General features: G+C 34.1%; 1 protein-coding gene across 1 annotated transcript; it reads left to right on the top strand.

The window, feature by feature from the left end:
- The first annotated feature begins 16,575 nt into the window (after window positions 1-16,575).
- LOC131065342 (UDP-glycosyltransferase 91D1-like) lies at window positions 16,576-17,664 on the top strand. The gene has a single exon (XM_057999833.2). The coding sequence runs from the start codon at window positions 16,576-16,578 to the stop codon at window positions 17,662-17,664; it is 1,089 nt and encodes a 362-aa protein (XP_057855816.2).
- Window positions 17,665-22,975: the final 5,311 nt, after the last annotated feature.

The raw sequence follows: 22,975 nt of genomic DNA, 5'->3' as shown, positions 1-22,975 counted from the left end.
CATGTAGGGTCTATCTAACCAAATGAATTCATTGTGAACCCTTCTCGAAATGTATCTAATCACCTCATCCTTAAATTCTACTATGTACAGAATATCGGTTAACCCTAGATCCTCAATTGTCTTGTTTTCTAGTTTGATCATTCTAGTGTCTCCCACTATCACTGATTGATACATGATTTTGATATCATTGGTGCCCAAATCCTCAAGAGTGCAGTGAATGTATGCCCTCACATCTTCAACATACATTACTCTGTCAGGAACCCTAGAAAATGCTCCCGCAGAGTCTTCCTTCTTGGCAATTTTGGGAACCTCCTTAATGACTGGCCTTAACCTATCCTTGACTTCGACAATGGTGGTATTTGTAATAAAAGTAGGTCCTAAAGATCCATATGCCATGTCAAAAAATACCTAAAAGTGAATGCCAGTGGATGATTTCAGTGCTTCAGATAATTGCTCAAAATCCTCTCTCAATGCTTTGCTCGCTTTTACTACGCTCTGATTGCTTGAATGCTCGATGAGTTAAAATGAATTCACTTACCCTCTTTTATTAATGAATAAAACCCTAATTTCCTGTAATTAATGCTTCACCAACAACCCTACAGATGTCCATTTTCACAGTTATGTGTCGCGGTAACCTTCATCGATGATGAACACATTTCTCCAGATCTCCTTAGATCTCTTCTAGGGTAATATGCAAAATTTAGAAGTGACTTTGCCAACCCCTAATGCTTATGCCTCAATTACTAGTGTATTTTCCTATCGATGGAGGAATACCCTATTATACCAGTGGATTTGCCAATATAGATCCATCTCCACTTTGTTCTTTAGATTTTCTAACCCATCTCTTGGTGTGATCTTGTTTTATTTCATCTACCTTTGGTTTTCCTTTCCCATTGTCTTTATCATTATTAGTCGGTTGAGTCTTACTTCTGCAATACTTAGCAATATGACCTATTTTGTTGTATGCATAACATGTAACATTGTTCTTCTAAATTGCTTTGACATATCTGGTATTATTATTTCCTTACCTACAATGATTAGCAAAATATCCAAAATTTCCACATGCATGACATTTAACATTCATTTCTACAATCTTCTGATCTATGACCATATTTCTTCCATTTTGTGCATTGACTGGGAATAGAATTGTAGTTTTGATTTGCCTTATTTCTACATTGTTTAGCCATATGCCCAAATTTATTGCAAACAAAACATCTACCATTGAAATTATAAGCATTATATTGCCTTACCAATTTCCTCTGCTCTCATGAGTTCTGCATACCGGTTATCTAATCTTCATTAGCAGTACCGGAGCTTTAACCTTGTACAAATCCAAGTCCTCTAGAATCGTCAATTTATCTTTTTTTTTTCAATAAGTCATCTAATTGTGCAAACTGATCCTAAACTTCTCTTTATACTCACTTGCAATAGTCGGATCATCTCTCAGAGTAGTTACTTGCCTTTCAAGTTCTTGTTCATTGTTCTAGGAGTGTGCCAAATTAGTTCTCAATAGATTATTCTCATGAGTCAGTCTTTTAAATTCATCAAACTTGTTATTCAGAGATAAAACAAGATTATCTTCCTTCTTCTTTCTATCCTCAATATCTTTTGATAACTTCATGGTCAAATCTTGCATTTCATTCTTCATGATCATGTTTGTTTGACTTAATTTCTGACATTGTTCCTTAAGAGCATTCTTCTCCTCATCATCGAGTTGTTGAAATTTAAGTTCTTTTCTCTTGGCTTGAGAAGATGATAACCTTTCTTGCAGGATAAGGATGAATTCATTTGCATAATTCTACTCTTCTTGCAATTTCAAGTTCTTCATCCTTTCAACATCATAATCCTCAAGAGCCATCTCAAGTTGCTTCCACACAGCCATGTTCAAAGATTCTGGTTTTAGGATCTTCCTCAAGCTGTTAAACTTCTTCTGAGGTACCAGGATTTGATACCAATTGTTGGGATCTGAGAACACTAAGAGGGGGGGATGAATCAGTGTTATGTCGATATGAACAGTTTTTAACTTTCTAAACCATGCATGTATGTACTTGTAAACAAATAAGTATATAACGAGAAGCAAATAAATTGGACACCATAACACATATAATTTATATGTGGAAAACCTCAATGAGGAAAAACGATAGTGGGATTTGTGACCCACAATATCAGTTCACTGGCCATATGAAAAGATATTACATAAAATAGGGGCTTGCACTTGCAGGAAGGAACACTTCCTAGAGCATACTACTCATCACTAGAGAATCTCACTGACTAAAAGCTTTCTGCCAAAGTAAATTACTGAAAATAAACTCAGAAATGCATCTGCTAGGTCAGATAGAGTTCTGGTTTTGGTTCTGCGATGTACTGGTTCACAAACTTGAACTATTACCGGTATTACTTCTCCTCCAAGAATGCTTTCCAAGCTATCTATAGATTATTGCATGATATAATGTTTGCATATAAAAATGATCTCCATACATATATTTCGCATCTCACAGTTCTTCTATGCCTACATATGTCTATCCTTATTCCATCACAATACCATCATTTCATACTTCTTACAAAATTGACCTAGCAGACTGACTTATATACCTATTACATGATATGCCTTATGTTGTCTTACAATGCATTTACAAAAGATATTTAATGTCGGGCCTCGACAATAATTACAAAATAATTTACTAAATAAATCTTCCTTGATGTCGGCTTCCTTGAAGTATTGATGTTGGTGCCAGTGTAGGCCTGAATGCTTTCCAATGCCAGTATCTGCTAGAATATGCCTCCTAGCACTGGTTTGTGACTTGCACCAGATCTTGTTGTCATCAATGACAACAAAATGAATCCAATGAGTGTCAATTTCCAACAAAGACATTGTGCAATTTGTATGCATGCTAGCTAGATTTAAATCTACTCCAAAGAAATCTCATGTTAATATAGTTAAAAGAATATTTAGATATCTGCAAGGTATTTTGGACTATGATTTTTTGCATCCTAAGAGTGCCTAATTTAGCTTGCAATCCTTCAAAGATGTAGATTGGGTAAGTTGTGTTGATGATAGGAAGAGCACCAATGGTGCAGATTTCTTCCTTGGTAGAAAATTAGTTTCATGTTAGATTAAGAAGAAGGAATCCATATCTTTATCTACCACCAAGGTCAGGTATATAGTAGCTATTTCATGTTTCACACAAGTTCTATGAATGAAACAAACACTCAAGGATTTTCAAGTAGAATGTTCAGAACCCATTTTCATTATGTGTGACAACTCTAGTGCAACTAATATCTCAAAGAACCCTGTCATGCACTCAATAACTAAGCATATAGCCATTAAGTATCATTTCTTGAGGAAAAAGTAGTCGAAAAGTAAGTTAAGCTTGAATATGTGAGTATTGGTGAACAAGTCACAAATATTTTCACCAAGACATTGTCTAAGAATAGTTTTGAATACTTGAGATTGAGGTTGGGAGTTGTGCCTCCTTCTTTCAACACTTAAATGCATATAGAGGCCTTTGGTTCAGGGGAAACTCATGTTTTCAGCATACATCTCTGAACCGGTTTGCGCTCCAAGTGAGATGGAGCATAGAGATTATAGGTCTCTAGGGGAGAGGATTGCTCAATAAGGACAATAGAGAGATTAGTACAAAGAAACAAGGAGAGAAAGGAAGCTTAAAATTGTAGGTACACCCTTTGCAATTTTTTTCAAAGGGGGAGAAGAGATGAGTGTGGTTGACATCAATACCAAAGGGGGAGATTATTGGCATTGGATTATCGCAAGGTCTGTGCTCTTGGTCTCCTTATGCTATGTAGCACAGCGCTTGGGTTTGTGGCATGGCTTAACTACCTCCTGTGGATTCTATAAGTCTATTGGTTGTATCGGGCATTAATAGGTCAATCTTTTGGTGCAACGGCAACCACACTTATAACAAGTGGTATCAAAGCTTGGTCATGGGTTCAAACCCCTCACTTGCATTGCAGGGGAATTGTTGCAAGGTGTGCACCCTTGGTATCCTTCTGTTGTGCAGCGCAGCGCTGGAGTTTGTGACATGGCTTAACTGCCTCTTATGGATTCTAAAAGTCTAGTGGTTCTATCGAGCATTTATAGGTCGATCTTTTGATGCAATGACAACCACACTTGTAACAAATCCAAATAATGTTTTCCTTAATTTGCACACAAAATCTCAATTATTAGGTGATTGAAACCCTTTAGGCTGCTCAATATATACTTCTTCCTCAAGGTTTTCATTTAGGAACATTGATTTCAAATCAATTTGGTATACTTTATAATCCTTGTAAGTTGAAAATGCCAAGAAAATCCTAATGGCTTCAAGTCTGGCAAAAGGGCCAAATGTTTCTTCAAATTATACACCCTCTACTTGTATCCTTTGCACACAAGTATAGCTTTGTTTCTAATCACCTTGCCATCTTCATTTACTTTATTCTTGGAGACCCACTTCGTGACAATAGCATTTTTATCACCTCACCTAGTACCAAATCCCAAGTTTTTTTCCTCTTCATATGTTGTAGTTCCTCTTGCATTGCCTTTACCCAATTTTTTCTCTTGTTGGCCTCATTGTAGTTATTTGGTTCCATTTCAGATAAGAGAGAAAAATTGACTTGTTCATTGTTCCTTGCATGTTTTCTCCTTGTTTTCACACCCTCATCCTTGTTGCCAATGATCTAATCTTCAGGATTATTCTTCTACACATACTTATTTAGGAGTTTCTTAGTGACTTCTTCATTTTTTGATTATTCTTCCTCTTCATAGAATGGTTCCTTAATATGATTTTCAACATTTAGCTTTTATTTTTGCAATTCTTCATCAATCCTTACAGTTACACTTTCAATAAATTTCTTGAGGTATTTGTTAAAACATTTTTATGCCTTTCTATAAGTTGAGTAGCCTAAGAATATGCCTTCATCACACCTTGGATGAAAAATTCCTAATCCATCTTCATCTCATCTAATAAAACATTTACTTCCAAAAAATTTCAAGTACTTGACAAAGGGTTTCGTACCATACCAGAACTTGTATGGTGTCCATTTTATGTTCACTCTTAGTTAAGCCCTGCTAAGAGTATAGATAGTTTTATGGACAACCTCTTTCCAGTATACATCTGATAGATTTGATTCATTTAACAATGTCATTGCCATTTATTTGACTATCTTGTTCTTTGTCTCTACAACACCATTCTATTGAGGTGATCTAGTAGTAGAGTATTGTATTTTGATTCCATTTTGTTCACAATATTCCTCAAATTCATTTAAAGTCAATTCTCCTCGGTCTGATCTCAAGCATTTTATCTTGAATCCACGCTCTTTCTGAACCATTTTTCTGAAAATCTTGAACCTGTCAAATGCTTGTGAATTGTCTTGTAAGAAAGTTACCCAAGTCATCCTTGAGTAATCATCTATTAACAAGATGAAGTAATTCTCACCATTTAAAGTTCATTTCCTAGTAGGACCACATAATTTTGTATGTACTAGTTCTAAAGACCATGTTGTTAGATGTTCCTTTGTCTTGAAGATTACTCTATTTTTCTTACCTTTTTGACACTCATCACATATAGTGTTTGTTGCTTTAGTAATCTTAGGCAAGTGTCACACATATCCCTTTGAACTCACTTTGATAAGATTGTCAAATTTAATGTGGCCAAATCTTTTATGCCATAACCAGCTTCCATCCACCTACACCATCATGCATTGTTACCCAATACACTCTTTTAGATTGTACACATTTCCATCAGTCCTTTTACTTTCAACCACAAGCCTTCCACTCTTCTCTTTTCTGATTTCACAACCTCTAAAATCAAATCTAAACTTTTAGTTGTTGTTACACATATGACTAACACTAAGCAAGTTGTGTTTCAGCCCTTCCACATAGTATACATCATGTGTAAGTAACTTTGCATCTATCCTTAAAGTTCATTTTCCTTTTATCATGATGGAGGAGTTGTCACCAAACCTAACTGAACCGCCACTTCAATCTTCAATTTTTGTAAACTTATCTTTGTCTCTTGTCATATGATTGGAGCAGCCACTATCCCTCACCCAAGGATTTTTCCTTTTGGTATAAGTGTTGTTTAAACTAGCAAGGTTGACTAAACCATCTCTTTTCCCTTTTCTTTCCAAACATACTTAGTCTCTTTCTTCCTTTTTCTGAAACTTTTGACTCAAACTTGTTCAAATGAGAAGAATCTATTTTATCTTCTTGTTTGACTACTTTTGTTCTACAATATTTTGCAATATGACTAAAGATGTTGAACTTATAGCATACTATGTTCTCATTAAAGAGGGGAGTGGACTTTCTACTAGACTAATTTTTTCGTCCTCTACACTCAAAACTTCTATGTCCTAGCATATTGTAGTTATAATTGACTACATCCTCATTCCTAAAACAAGAAAATGATTTTTGCTAGTGAATTTTAGGGCTGGTCTATTGTAGAATTTTACAATTTAAAAATTTGCGACAATAAACATTACACTTATAGCAATAACCAAAGAATTCAAGTAAATACCAGTTGTTGAACTAATGTTTATTCCACATTAGTCTTCTTGCAGTAGGATGTCTTCTATACTTTCTTCTTGTGTCTTTAACACTTATGAAGCCATCATTGGTGTGCTCGGTCTTCTCATTTGAGGTACTATTCTTTTCTTTTGAAGCATAAGAGACTATCTCTTTATTATCACCATGGGAGTTCAAATCTATCTTCTTCTTAGGAGTTTCTTTGTTATTTGAGTTCTCTCCTTCACTTTCACATCTCCTTCAAATATTCTTTTCAACTTATCTCATGTTTCCTTTATTGAATAACAGTGCATGGCTTTGACAAACTTTATATTATTCAACCCATTCAGAATGACATGCTTGGCTTTGGCATCGTACTCATATTCATTTTTAGCATCAAGGTCAGTAGGAGGAGTCTAAGGAACAATATATTGATTTTTAAATAACATCCAAACATTACAACCTAGGTCCAAAGTAAATAGGCTTCCATTCTTCTGCACTAGAAAGCATAATTAATGTCATCAAACATTTGTACTTTCACAGAAGAGGATTCTTGTTTATCCATTTGTGTTCACAAACCAAAATCTACCCAAGTTGGAGAAACCTATCAAACAAGGAACTTACTACTCTAATACAAATTGAAGGAACACAAACAATCTACTGAGAAGGGGAGATAAATCAGTGGATATTAAAATTTAACTTTTAAATAGCCGGATATAGATAACGAAAATCAAGAATGTCAATGCAGAGAGATGTTAAATACACATGCATAAGAAAAACACACACATAACACTAGATGTATGAGGAAAACCTAAAGTAGGAAAAACCATGCTAAGAATATATTATAGAGTCTAGTACTCTAATTCAGCCTCACAATGAAAATGTTTGATTATAAGTTTATGGGCAGCAACCCAAAGGAGCATCAACCCCTGATTTTATTAGCACCAACTCAAAGGAGTACCAACCACTGATTTTATGAGCACCAACTCAAAGGGGGAACAACTCATGATCTAAGAACCCGCTCAGATGATATACAATAAATATAAATTTCCTTTACATTTAGAGTACCTTGTTACAAATGATATTTTGTATCTTTGTATTTATACACTTTTGATCTCTGCCTCTGCTACTTAAAACAACTTCTCTATATTTCTCTACACTTGAGCATACAGCTAGGTTCTATGTTCTTCACTTGCTCTCTCCTCTTCACTTGACACTCACACTATGTCATCCACTACTCTTGTTTTGTTCACCTCTTCTTAGATACAGTTTCAATACTCTATGCAGTCTCTTCTCCAACTCTATACCATCAATCATTAAATATGATGTTCTTATTATTCCTCAAGAAATCTCCTTCCATCTATCTAAATTAACTCTTCACAAGCTACAATAAAGTTTGATCTTTCACCTACCTTGCAGACCACCTACCCAAGTCCCTATAACTTTGGATAATTCTTCATAAAAATTCAGCAACAATGATGAATAGATATGGGGAGAGAGGGCACCTTGACAAAATCCCTCTACCATAAGAGAAGTAATCTTTTGGTGAGCCATTTACTAACACCAAAAACATGGGGGTGGTAACACATTAAACTATAATCTTGAGAAATTTTCCCTTCAAACAGAACTTTCTTAAAACGTCAAAGAGGAAGTGTCAGGAAACCCTATCATAAGCTTTATAAATATCTAGCTCAAAAGCCATACTAGGTTTCTTGTTGTGCTCCATAGAGTGTTCTAGTTCATGGGTAGTAATAACAATATCTAAGATGTGGCTTCCCTTAACAAAGCCTTTTTGGTTTTCAGAAAGCATCTTATCTAGCACATTTTTTAGTCTATTAACCATCATCTTAAAGAAAATCTTATATAAAATGTTACATAGACAAGGAAGAAACATTATCACATTTAGGAATCAGAGCAATATAAGTAGAATTAAATTGTTTAAGAATTTTACCCATTTTGAAGAAGTCCTTGGCAACAATAAAAGCATCCATCCCCAAAACATCTCTAAATTATTGAAACAAAGTCGGGGGGGAAACCATCAAGGCCCGGGGCTTTGTAAGCTCTGAAGGAGAAAACAACATCCTTAACCTCCTAAGGGGAGAATCTAGAAGTGAAATGGAGCATATCCATAATAGTTACCTTAGGTATGACATCCAACAAGCCATCATGATCACTAAACCCAATCCTCCCATTATTATTTTCATTCTTGAAAATAGAAACTTCTATCTAAGCAATCTCACCATCATCCTTAGTAAAGGACCCATCTTCTCTCTATCTTATTTTTTCTTTTGTGTTTCATGGTCAATTGATGAAATAAATTTGCATTCTTGTCACACTCGGTTAGCCATTGAATTTGAGACTTTTGTTTCCAAAATACATCTCCCTTTTGTTTTAGGCTAATCAATTGGTTCCTCAAAGCTATCTCCTCCAAACATTCCTCTTGAACAACCTGGCCCCTTTCAATTTTGTCATGAATATAATTTAGCTTAGGAGAGATAGTTTTTTTCTATTAAAAAATGTTACCAAAGGAGCACTTGTTCCATCCTTTCACTCTTTCTCTAAGCATCTTCAGTTTTGCACCACATAGAACATAGGAGTCCAGCTCACTTGAATAGTCCACCACTATTCCACCAGCACCCTAAAATCCAAATGAAGAGTCCACATAATTTTATATCTAAAAGGAAAGGGGCCTTTTTTAAAACCATCTTCCCAACAAAGAATGATAGCATTATGGTATGATCTAGTCTTGGGGAGAGAATTAAGGGAAAGATTATCCACTTCAACCAATTTCTAGAAACCAAGAACATCTCAAGTCGAACTTGGATTAAATGGTGCCTTGTCTCCTATTGGATCAAGTATATTGGGATCCCTGTAGGCTAATATTCATGAGAGCATCGATCATAATAAATTCAAAAAGATCATTCATACTTTTTGAAAAGTCCTCAGAGCGACTAGACTTTTCAAAAGGAAATAATGGAGAGATAAATTTGCCTCCCAATATCCACATATCAGCTACCATATTCATAATATGGGAGGCCAAGGAGTTCCAAATGGATGCTCTAAGAGATCCCGCATTGGCAGCATAAATATTTATTAGATTCCACCATTCTCTATATTGTGAATTCTGCATTCTATTAATAATACTATTTTTTGAAGAGTTAATTAGTGTACCATTGAAGGAAGTTGGGTTCCATAAGGTAGTAAAGCTACCTGAAGCTCCTTCAATATCACTAACAAAAAACTTAGCAATAGGCCAAAAAAGCTTCACAGTCTTCTGGAAAGCATTAGATTTCATTTTAATCTCTTGTAACAAGAGGATGCCAATTCTTTGTTCAAGTTTCAGGAACTTATGTATATGCTTCTTTATTGGGCTATTTAAGCCCCTCATGTTCTAAGACATAATCTTCATCATAAACAACAACCAAAGAAATTAATCAGCCTTAAGCAATTTAATGAAATCCTTGTAGAGGGTTCCAACACCTTACTTCTTCTTCTTATATTTTGAGAGGCAATTCAAATTACTTTTCTTCCCACTAGCAATCTCTCTTGCAACATATCTACTTCTTGTGTCTCTCTATGAAGGTATACCTGGTTTAGTGTCACCTCCAACATCTGCCTTCTTTCTCTTCTTATTTTTAGCTCCTACCTGTGTCCAATCCATGCTTGAGTCTTCCACATCCAATATCTTTCATGATTTACTTGGGGGAGGGTTTGAAGAGAACCCCAAAAGGTGCATATTATCTCTTAGATTCATGAATCTAGTCTCACTATTTCTATTAGCAGTCTTATGACCCAAGTCTAGATCAATATTCTCTTTGTTAGGTGGACTTGAGATGATCAAATAATGCTCCATCTTCTTAGGAGAATAGGGACCTGATCCCATATCCATATCAACAGACTTGGACAGGAGAAACTTCCTAGGAATTTGGATATTTGGAATCTATTTATGCAATCCAATAGTATTATGGGATAAATCAATTACCATGTTAACAACAACATTATCCTCAACCCCATTAGGGCTCAATAGACTTTTTATTGGGGGGCCATCCACATCAAGCCAAGATCCCATTAGAGGGATAGTTTTATCTTCATTCCTAGAAGACAATGCAGTCAAGTCATCAACTTGCTTTTTCTTATCCTCATTGTTCCTTTTTTCAACATCCTCCATCGAGAGGATTCTCTAGTTTTTATTACTCTCGTCAGTCTGAGTCATATCATTAATAGAACCTTTAGCCATGCTCTTATGCAAAGAAAGAGGGGCTTCTAACATATGTTGTTTCTTTCCAAGTTTTTTTTTGCATTCATTGTGAAAGTGCCCATTCTTTTTATATTTTTTACAATAGGCCTTTGTGTTCTCATATTCAATGGGTTGGACCCAAGAACCAACCCAAGAAAGGAAAGTAACTTGGGTTGGAAGTTTAGAGTTCATAGCCATATTAACATACACTCTAGCAAGAAGGAGTCTAGATTTGGATTGAGATTATATCCAGAGCCAAAAATTTCCCAAAGGATTCAACAATCCATTTAAAGACCCCAAGATTTCAATATTCCAAGGGTAGTCTCGAAAGATAGATCCAAGTAGGAGCCACCACCCCAAGATAATTTCAAGGGTCAAGACCCAGTTTCCATTTACATAAGGACAAGAAATTTTGAAAGTTGATACCATAAGTATAGGGACCTTCCATGATAACCTTAACCTGATCTTCTTGGTTGAGAAAGATAAATAGGAAAAGCCCATTTTTCATAGCACTAATTGAAACACTACCTTTTAACTTCCAATGAGAATCAACCCATTTCCTAACCTGATCGATAGTTGGGAAAAAAGATAAGAACTTACCAACTAGGTAGAGGTTGAGCTCAGCAATAATAGTATTCAAGAACACATTGGAAATCTCAACTGATTGGCCTTTGACATTGCATGCCACCAAAGGAACTGGTCGTTTAGGACCCCTACCAATTTTAAGGGAATTTGTTGGAATAAATAATTCATATATTAATTATTCACTTTATTATATTAATTCACTAAATAATTTATTATTTAGTTAATTAATTAATTACGAATAATTAATTAATATTTATCTCCATGCATAATTCAAACTAGGAAAAGAAAACTATGTTTAGAATTTGGAGAGTTTCATGCATCAATTAGTCTATTGTGATTTTTGTGCATACATGACTGATTCATGGATTCTATTTTAACTCTCAGTCTATCTTGTAGACTCCACCATTTAGGATTTCTATCTTTAGAGTTAGATTTATTTATAAGGATGTCATATCCTTCATTGTAATTAAGCAATGACCAATTTTAAAAGCAATAAGCAATTTCAAAGCAATACATTCAATTATTGTTAATTATCTTCAATTCTCTTTGCTATTCAATTTTCTCTTTATGTGTGACAAGTATTCTTGCAGAAGATAACTGGGCTTGTGGGATTCGCATTTTATGAATTCTAACATGGCATCAAAGCTCCAGATTTGAAGATTCTTGTTCGCTTTTATGGAGATTACCTTCATTTAAACAACAAATTGTTTATCTGGGGTTAATTTGGAGCTCACCATAAGCTACAAAAGGCTCGATAAATTCAAGATCACCTTTCATTTCACTAAAATCTGATATATATAGTGCCCATTTTGTAAGGGACCAGGGTTTAACATTTGAGGGTTTTTCTCTATTCAGAGGGTACCTGAAAATTTGAAGCTTTTTGGGCCCAAAAGGACCTCATGGTTGGATTAAGAAGGCTTATTTCATTAATTTTGATATATAATTTGCCTATTTTTGACATCGAGGGCATCTGGGGCATGATTTTTTCATTGGCACGCTTTTTGAGACACAAAAAATCCGTACGGATGTACCTATACATGCATAAGAAATTTTTCATCAAAAATAATAATAATAATAATAATTTAAGGGATTATGATTTTCATCTGCTGACATCAGCATGACATCATGCTGACGTTAGCAGTACAATCAGCATGCATGGCCCTTCTTTGACCCTCTTTGTGCCCTAAAAGAGGTGTTTTTTTTGCTTTGGCCATAACTTTGTCATACAAAGTCAAAATTGGGAAAACCATATATAGTTGGAAAGCTCTTTCTAAGCCTGATCTAGAGATGGAGGTATATTTTTATGATTTTTTCATTTTGTAATATTTTTTGCTAGTTGACGTCAGAAGTTGCAGTTTGCACTCCTGGGGGCATATCTTGTGCATCCCAAATCCATTTTTCGCAAACAAGATATCATCAGAAAGGTGATTCAACACTCTATCCAGATCTCAGGTCCATTTTTGTAGATAGCTTTCCACCCCAATAACTCTTCTTGTCTAAATAATTAGTGACTTCGTGGCCCTATTTCGTCCTCCTGTGATTGGAGCTCCATCTTTTTGGCACACATTTCTTTTTTTTTTTAGCATCATCGAGAATAGAATTCAGATTCAATGTACTTGTCTTACTCTCCCTTGTCAGCATTATGAGAGGATTTCTACTATTGTTTCTAATGCTTCCTTGGTTTCGTGTTGGAGTGTTTTTTGTACTCATTACTTGTTCCCTTGGTTTCGTGTTGGAGTGTTCTTTGTATTCATTACTTGATCCTATGTACTAGGAGATGCAGGGCCATTTACCCATGCATTTTCAGTGAGATGGATCACTTAAATATTTATTCCTATGTACAATCAGATGCATCGCGACCATTTACCCATGCATTGTCGGTGAGATGAAATACTTACCATATCGACACTCTAGCATTCCTATTTCCAGAGGTTCTTTTTTCAGCATCATAGCAGTCATTCTATGACAGTGTTTGCAACTTCTTCATGCTTCAATATTTCTTCATGCTTATCTTTTTGTTTCTCTTTTGGAGAGGAGTTTTGTTCCCACTCAAGGTTTTCTCCTTTGCTCTATTTCTATGAAACTTGCATGTTTTTTCATGGGTACCTCATCAGGCTTTAGGCCAAGACCCATCGTGCATTAATCTTTGCATGTCTTTTCCTATATCTTTTCCTCTCTCCTAGTTGTGCATTCATGGGGGTGTTGGAATAAATAATTCATATATTAATTATTCACTTAATTATATTAATTCACTAAATAATTTATTATTTAGTTAATTAATTAATTTCAAATAATTAATTAATATTTATCTCCATGCATAATGCAAAATAGGAAAAGAAAACCATGTTTAGAATTTGGAGAGTTTCATGCATCAATTAGTCTATTACGCTTTTTGTGCATACATGATTCATTCATGCATTCTATTTTAACTCTCACTCTATCTCGTAGACTCCACCATTTAGGATTTCTATCTTTAGAGTTAGATTTCTTTATAAGGATGTCATATCCTTCATTGTCATTAAGAAATAAGCAATTTTAAAAGCAATAAGAAATTTCAAAGCAATACATTCAATTATTGTTAATTGTCTTCAATTCTCTTTGTTGTTCAATTTTCTCTTTATGTCTGACAAGTGTTCTTGCAGAAGATAACTGGGCTTGTGGGATTCACATTTCAAAAATTCTACCAGAATTTCCACCTAGCAGTTTTTCCACAAATCTAGCAAGTTCCTCATCTATAGAAAAATAATCAAGATTGTATAGAGGTGAGGATGGATGAGGGGTATCATGAACAACCTTGACTGGAGAGTCAACTTTCTGACTTCTTCTAGCAAAATCCACAAGGGTCACATGGCTACGGTCCCTAGGAGGTAGGGACGCCTGTAGGGCCCCCCCACTTCCATTCCCATCAAGGATAGCATAGAATAGGAAGATTGGTGAACAACACAACTCAAACCCTAGCAGAGCGACATATAACAAAATCAATGGTTTTAACCAAAATTAATTTGACTATTGTTTAAAATTATTGGTGTTACAATTTATTGACCTGAAGTACATCATATTAATTGTTTGTGTATTCATAAATATTAAAGATGGGCACACTAAATATCTTGAATTTTTCTATGAAATATAAAATATTGTCAAAAAAAAAAATTATGGTCATTTAAAGTTCAATATAGATTACATTTTAAATAATAATAATATGTTATTTGTATTAAAAATGGTAATTTTGTGTTCAATTGATCCATTTTTATTTGACATAAGAATTAAAGATAAAAATATTTATGCTTATCAACAGGTATTGTAATCATTTAGGTTGCATGTAGGTTAAATTTTAAATAAGAATATGATATTGCTCCAACAACAAATATTATTTTTTTGTTCGAGTACTAGGGATTAAGTTTTGGTTGAATCTTTAAAAGGTCATTTTTACGACAATTCTCACTAGACACACTAATGTGACAAGTTGAATGATGAGTCACACCTCCAAACCTTAATTGTAGATATATAAGAGACTATTTCACATTTCTTAAAAATGAAGGTCCAATAATATTCCATGAAACCACTACATGCTTGCAAATTTAGCCTGAAAGACTACAAGCCCCTACATCTATAATAACATTTTGATCAAATTGTATGATAGCAAAAATATTTATACTTCTATCAATTAAATACAATAAATTTGCACTTTTAAAGAGTCTGTATAAGTATGATTTCACACTATATTTTTAGTGTACTTAATGTATATTATTAAATTTTATAAATAAATTTAATTACTTTTATGAGCTATAGTTTTAATAAAAATTATTACAAGAGAGAATGTACAATATATTTATCTTTGTTAATTTACAAAATATTTTTATTTAATAAAATTATTTATAAATTATTGTTTCAAATCATCTTTTAATTTTGATCTAATTATTATGAGAATTTTTTTTTCTACTTATAAGTTGAGAGTAATTTATTATTTTTAAATTTTATCATTCTGATATTACAAAAGGTAGGTGCATCTATGTAATTTTTACAAAGAAAGTTTTGCAAGTCTAAAATGTAGGAGAGATAAATTACAAACAATCTTATGTTTGTTGGTTCAACATTTTAGCTTTTTCGATTATAAGGATTTTCAACTTCTTAAAACTAATAATAGATTGGAGAACCAACCTAACTGTGTACATCCAAAATTGAAATGCCTCTAAATTAAGAAAATTTGTCAAATTTCGATGAAGATCTCAAATATAACAACAAATTTTTACAAAAAATAACTGTGAAACTAAATTCTAATAAAACATTTTAACTATATTTCAAATTCTTCTATAAAGTAGAGATTGATTGTTATGCAACTCTTTTTTTTTTTAATTCGTGTTCATATATGCCTTTAGTAAAGAAATAAATAAAAATTGATGTTCGAGATGACACATAGGTTATTGAATATGAAATTGATAGATTGGGTTTTTTTTTTCTTTGTATGGATAATTTATAACGTTCACAAGATTGCTTTTACTATTTGATATAAGAATACAATGCTTAAAATGAAACCTTTTTGATGTAGAGCAAAGAGATAAAGGGTACCTCATCATAAACATTCACTCATTCTTTATCATGTTATGGGGACCTTATATTTAGCAAGACTGATTCTGTAATAGAATCATTTAGAAACCATTCAAATACACCTAACATTCAATTACATCTAACATTCAAATACACCAACAAATCAATCTAATACAAAATATTGGAAAAACCTACCACGCAATCTAATCCACAAACCGCTTTTATTAAGAGATTAATAATTTTAAAATCAATTCGGACGGGTAAACGATAAGAGTTATGAATAAGGATGCACGGACTGCTAGCTTCTGTGGTTCATAGTCGTCGTTCTTCATCTAATCGATAATCACGCCCGATAATTTACAATTTAAACGAGCAATCGGACTGTTTAGCTACAATGGAAAGCTTGCAATCTGATTTCGGTAGCATGGAAGCAGACATGCGGCAGCTCCATGTTATGATGGTTCCTTGGCTTTCAAAAAGCCACATCAGAGCCTTCTTAGAGCTGGCCAAAAAATTGGGTGCTCACGGTCTCAAGATTTCCTTCCTCTCCGCTCCCCTCAATATCAGATGGATTAGGCAGCAGTTACAGCCCATCCCTGAAATCGATCTGCTGGAGCTTCCGCTACCCTCTATAGATGGACTCCTGTAAGGCGTTGAGTCAACTGCAGTTTTGAAGCGTGGAGGAACATTTGGCCTACTTCTCAAAGCCATGGACGAGTGGGAAAAGCCATTCGAAGCCCTTTTGGAACGGATTTCACCGGATTTAGTAATCCACGATATGACACAGTACTGGGTTTCTCCCATTGCCGCCAAAATGGGCATTCCCACCATATTTTTCGTCATAACGTCTGCCTCCAGTACAGGTTTCCTTCTACGCCAAGAAGCCACCGTTGTAGAGAAACGTACAATAGTCCCAGATCTGACAGTGCCGCCCCCTGGTTTCCCCTCGGCGCACGTCCGCCATTTATCTTTTGGGGCACGGAAGCACAGGAATATATTCCAAAAGAAGGAAGGGCACGTTAATATGCCAGAGCGGTGGAGTATGTGCTTTAAGGGTAGCTGGGTGATAGCCTTCAATTCATGCGTAGAATTAGAAGGCAAATACTTGGAATATCTAGAAAGAACAACCGGCAGGTCCGTGCTTCCCGTGGGGATGCAGATGCCCGATCTAATGCCGCCACCGGCAGATGACCGTTGCTTGGCCTGGCTGGATGTGCAGAAACCCCATTCGGTGGTGGTGGTCTCCTTTGGCAGAGAATGTATTCTCACCCAGCAAGAGCTCGCTGCCTTGGCACTGGGCCTAGAAGAAAGTAAGCTTCCTTTTCTCTTTGTTCTTCTCCACCAGATGGCTGCTGCGTTGCCCCACTCTTTTGTAGAGCGCACGCAAAGAAGAGGACTTTTGGTGACGGAGTGGGCTCCTCAGTTACACATTTTGGCCCATTCTTCTACAGGAGTGTTCCTCAATCATTGCGGTTGGATCTCAGTGTCTGAAGGATTGAGGTTTGGGGTGCCATTTGTTACTCTTCCACTGCAGTACGAACAGGGCTTAAATGCTAAGCTCATAGCCCAGGAACTCAAGTTGGGGGTGGAGGTCAGGAGAAATGAGGAGGATGATTATTTTTCCCAGGAAGACATCTGTAGAGCTGTTTGCACATTAATGGTGGAAGAGGAAGGTAGACAGATCAGATCTCGCGTTCAAGAGATTAGTAGAGACTTGACCAGGAACGATAGCCAAATCTATCGGGCAAACATCCACAGTTTCGTTTCTCTAATCAAACAAAAGGCGTCCTGCAAATAGGCTTTTTACTAGTATCAGCACTGATCAATTGGTATGATAGCATCAATAGTTTCGCTTGTATCACTTAAAATATTAAATATTTAAGACTTTTTACAAGTGTTCATGATAAGTTATTGGATTTTTATAGATGAACTTAATTGTTTTTATGAATAATATTGTTTTACAAGGTTTAATTATTGTATATCTACATGTGCTTATGATATTCATTCTTGCCACATATTTATATCATATATTTTGTAAATAAATTATCTATATGTAAATTAAGAAATAATTAAATGTTGATCAAAATCGACTTTTACTTAACACATGAGAATTTATGAATGTTATATAAATAAACATAAATGCATTCATTAGCAAGTGAAATATAAAAGGTGAGCACAATAGATATCTTGTACTTTTCCATTGAATGTGAAGGATTGTTGAAAGGTTTTAAGATTTCAACTATTGGTCCTTTTGTGTTGGATATAATATATATTTTATATAATAATGTGTTGCTTTAATAACAACAAATAGACTTTAGACTTTTGTGTTCAACTATTGGTCCATTTGTTTTAGATATAAAAGTTACAAATAACAATTATTTATGGTTACTAATAGATATTTGGTCCATTTATGTGGTATTTATGGTTTTGATTACGATAACATGGGTTTTGAAAGGGCCCCAAAACCTTTACAATCAGAGAATTGCAATCGAATAATGGACTAAACTACCTGGCAACAAACAACAAGTTTTAGAAAGGACCTAAAACCTTCTAGACTTATGGGCATCCAAATCCCAAAACCCAAAGGCTGCAAGAAACATAAATAGAAAATCAGAGCAGCCACAACCAACCAAACAGAAGCCAAACATCAAGTGTAAAACATTACAAACAAGGCTGGCCAAAGCAGAGGTACTAAGTTAGCAAACAATAGACCTCAAAAAAGAGAGAACGAGGGTTTTATCAGGCACCCTCAACCAACAAGAAGGGTTTTCTTAGGCTCCCATAACCTATAACAGATTCTCCAGGCCACAAAAAACAACAAATCCTTAACCTAATAAAAAAAAATCAATGGCCAAACTAGACCCTTGAAAACTACCAACATCCAGCCTGTCCCTGAGAGGAATTAAAAACATACGATTTTTCCAACCTCCCTCAACCTTGAGAGTCGGTTTTACAAAGCTCCCACAACCTGTGAAAATGGGTTTTACAAAGCTCCCACAACCAGTCAAAGCCCAAACAAAAACAACTGGTCTTGAAGATACATTCTGGGAAATAGGGTTTTGACAAGACACCCAAAACCTTCTGCAAATAATTCCACGAGGTTTTTGATAGGCTCCCTCAACTAGCAACACAATCAACAATAGTCTCAAAACTCCCTCACACCATCTGCCTAGTTAAATAGGAGAGAGCCATCTCAATAGGACAAGAAAAAGATTAGACCAACTGCCCAAACAACCCACTCTTAACCCAGAACCTATGTAGTGTCTCCACCTCTATATGAGAGAAAACCACCTCAAGAAGAGATCCATAAGAACAAGCAAGAGGAGAAGAAGAAACCCTCACCAAGGAATAAGAAAGGAAAGCACAAAGGATCCACAGAAAAGAAATAGACCCCTCATAGGAGAAAACCATCTCCACCTCCAAAGAGTCAACCCCCAACTCAATAGGGGGAGAAGAGAAATGATCCAGCTGAAGGAGAAGCCAAACCATATGCAGCCTAGCTCTAGAGTTCTCTCTACCTAGCAACAAAGCCTCAGTATCCACCACAAAGGACATGCGACACCAAATAGGAACAAGGTCGGACAAGAAACCCCTAAGCTACATTGAAGGGAGAGCAAGAAGGGAGAGGAACAAAGATAAAGACCCAAAAGTAGAATCAAAATTACCATCATCCTCTCCACCTTCAACATCTCCCTAAGCCTTATCATCAGAAGAAACCCTACTGCCTCCAACAAAAAACCCTACCTCCACCAAAAACAACTACAACCACTGGAAAAGGTAGACGGACCACCTCGCCAACATCACCTTTGCCATTGGAACCAACAACCTCATTTGCAACAACCCCTCTACTCAAATAGAGGGAAGGATTGCCACCATCATCATCCTCAAAATCATGTTCTCCTCTCTTAGAATCCCTTGAAACCCTTGCTCCTGCCTTGCCTCCCACCATGCTCATTTCAAATCATTTCCATTTAGGTGGTATTTAAGTTATATTTTATATAAAAATATGATATTCTACTAAGAACAAATGATATTTTTTTCTGCAACTACTAGAAATTTTTAGATTAAGTTTGGGTCATATTTCTTAAAAGTCATTTTTATGACACTTCACATCAAATGTGTTATTTTGATGAATTGCATGATAAGTTGCACCTCCAAACCTTACTTGTAGATAGATAAGTGCGAATTGAACATTTCTAAAACAAAAAAAGGAGGCATTACAATATTACATGTAACGACTACATGTTGACAAAGTTGACCCACATGACTAGTATTCCTTCTCTCTTGTATAAGAGAACTCACAATATATTTCTTATCATAATTTGAATCATAATTAAATATTTGGATTTTATAAATTTAAACAATAAATTATTGTTTAAATCATTATTTTAATTTTCATCCAATTATTGTCATTAAAATTTATCATTCTAGCATTACAAAAAAATGCAAGTACAATTTCTAAAATAATTAAAGGGATTTAAGGAAAAAATAACTATCTTATCATTCTATAATTAAAGCAAAGAAAACAAAAGACATATAAAGAAGGAAGCATTTATGGAACAACCAGTTCCTATCCCAGACACTAAATTAGGTTTAAAAGTATAGCAATCATTTTGCTGCAGTTGATAGTAGCAAAGTTTTGCTAAAAATTGTTTAGATTAATGGTTTAGAAATGTATGGTGGGTATTTAAATTTATTTTATTTGAATGGTTCAAAAAGGCTTTTTCCTGATCTTTAAAGCCATCAACATGAAATAATTGATTATGAACAAATAGTATTGGAGTATAGGCAACTACACCTTTAGGGCCTTAAAATGGACTCCTAATGCAATTAATGATGAGGTTATGGCACTTTCATGCCCTAGATGGATCATTGTTAAAAATTTACTATCCATTTTGCGAGCTCTAATACCTCAAATGCTCTTCTCCTTGGGAAATTTTGTTTTCCCTTCAGCAATAAGAATACCTATACCTTGCCCCATTGATGTTTCCTTGGCATGTTGTAAAGGTTTTACCACGTAAATCTATGTCTTCTGAATACTTTTGTTATTTAATTTTGATTTTCTTATTACTTTGGCAACTAATTTGTGTTGTATTATTTAATAATTATGCATTTATGCTTCTTCTTACTCAACAATGATGGGTTTCCTAAATTGAACATTTCAAGTATTGATGGTTTGAGGGTCTATGTACCATATTTGAGCGAGAAGTTTAGGAGAAGTAAATTTAGGGACATGGAGTCAGATTTTGACTATGTAATTATACAAATAGTTAATGACAAGAGAATGTTCATTTTTTTAATTTATTTAAGTTAGTAAAAATGTTGTCTTATCAAGTAATTGCTTCTAGATTTGATCGTGTATCTTTTTTCCACCAATGTTTCAGATCATATTTTGTGATTTCATTCTCCTCATGTCTGGTGCTTCTTTCCATCTCTCTTCCCCCTTCAAATATCATCTGTAGTGAGTCTAATTATGCAATTTACATATTTACAACTCCTGACACTCTCTTACATTATGATTATGAATCATCCAATATATATGTTTTCGTCTTAACATATTCGCTAGTTTTTTTGGGGCTTCATTAGTAGTATAATTAAATAGTCTCATATTTCTCCTTTTCATTATTTTCATGTTATTCCTTTCTTTCTTATTTAATTTATAATTATTATTCCTTTAAACTTACTCATATATATGCTCTTATATATCTATATAATATGTATTTATTTAGTTTTTTCAATTTAATTTTTTAAATAAAATTTTGTTTATATGTTTCTTTTTCTTTAAGCATTAATTTTTACTCATTTTTTTTTTCTTTTAACTTATTGTTTTAACCTTCTATTGTCTTGTCCACTCTCTTTGAGTTCTGTGTTCTCCCTTTACTCTTGTCATCCCTCCTTTTTAGATTGTCTTAGTTTGCAACTTACCTTTTCTCCTTCTCCTTATGCACTCTCTCATCATGATGATGGATCAAAGAGTGTGATCTAAAACATTGATGCAAGAAATTCACGCACAATCAAAACCAGAAATAGAAAAATTCAACATAATGGATTGTGGAAATCTAATGTCATTACAATCAGAATCTATTAATATTATATAAAAAATCAAAAATACATTCATTAACATGTAAAATAACTATTTTTGTATTTATTTCTTATCAAATATTATAACTATTCACTATAATTGTGTGATTTGTAAAATATATATTTTATTTAAATAAAAGTAGTATTATTATGCCAAAAAACTATTTTCCTTATGTTTAAAATTATTGGGGATACACTTATTGCACTGGAGTATTTCATATTAATAGTTTGTCTACTCGCAAATATAAAAGGTGAGCACACTAAATACTTTAAATTTTACTATGAAATATACAATATTATTAAATAAAATAAAAAATTAATGATCATTTAAAGTTCAATATAGATTTTATTTAAAATAATAATAATAATGTTTTATTTTTATTAAAAATAGTATTTATGTGTTCAATTGATCCATTTTTGTTGAATATAAAAATTAGAGATAACAAGATTTATACTTACTGAAAGCCATTGCGATCATTTAGGTTGCACATGTAAGTTATATTTCAAATAAGAATTAGATATTGTTCTAATAACAAATAATATTTATTTTGTTCAAGAACTTGGGAGATCGGGATTAAGTTTTCGGTTGAATCTTTAAAAGTTCATTTTCAGGAAAGTTCTCACTAGATATGCTAATGTGGCAAGTTGAATGATGAGTCACACCTTGAAACCTTAATCGTAGACATATAAGAGACTATTTCACATTTCTTAAAAATGAAGGTCCAATAATATTTCATGAAACCACAACATGCTTGCAAATTTAACCTAGAGGATTACGAGCCCATGTCATCTATAATAACATTGTGATCAAATAGTATGATAGCAAAAAACAATTATGCTTATATCAATTAGATACTATATATTTCTAATTTTAAAGCGTTTTTATAAGTATGATTTCACACTATATTTTTGGTGTATTTAAAGTTGAGAGTAATTTATTATCATCAAATTTTATCATTCTAATATTATGAAATGTAGGTGCAAAGAAGTAAGTTTTTCAAAGTGGGTTTTGCAAAGTCTGAAGTGTA

This window comes from Cryptomeria japonica, chromosome 11, assembly GCF_030272615.1.
Source record: "Cryptomeria japonica chromosome 11, Sugi_1.0, whole genome shotgun sequence".
In the NCBI taxonomy this organism is placed as follows: Eukaryota; Viridiplantae; Streptophyta; class Pinopsida; order Cupressales; family Cupressaceae; genus Cryptomeria; species Cryptomeria japonica.
The sequence above is the reverse complement of the archived record's forward strand: the minus strand, read 5'-3'. Positions and strand labels throughout refer to the sequence as shown.

Bases quoted from the DNA above. Each gene is read 5' to 3' on its own strand.
- LOC131065342 (XM_057999833.2), top strand. From the start codon at position 16,576: ATGGACGAGTGGGAAAAGCCATTCGAAGCCCTTTTGGAACGGATTTCA.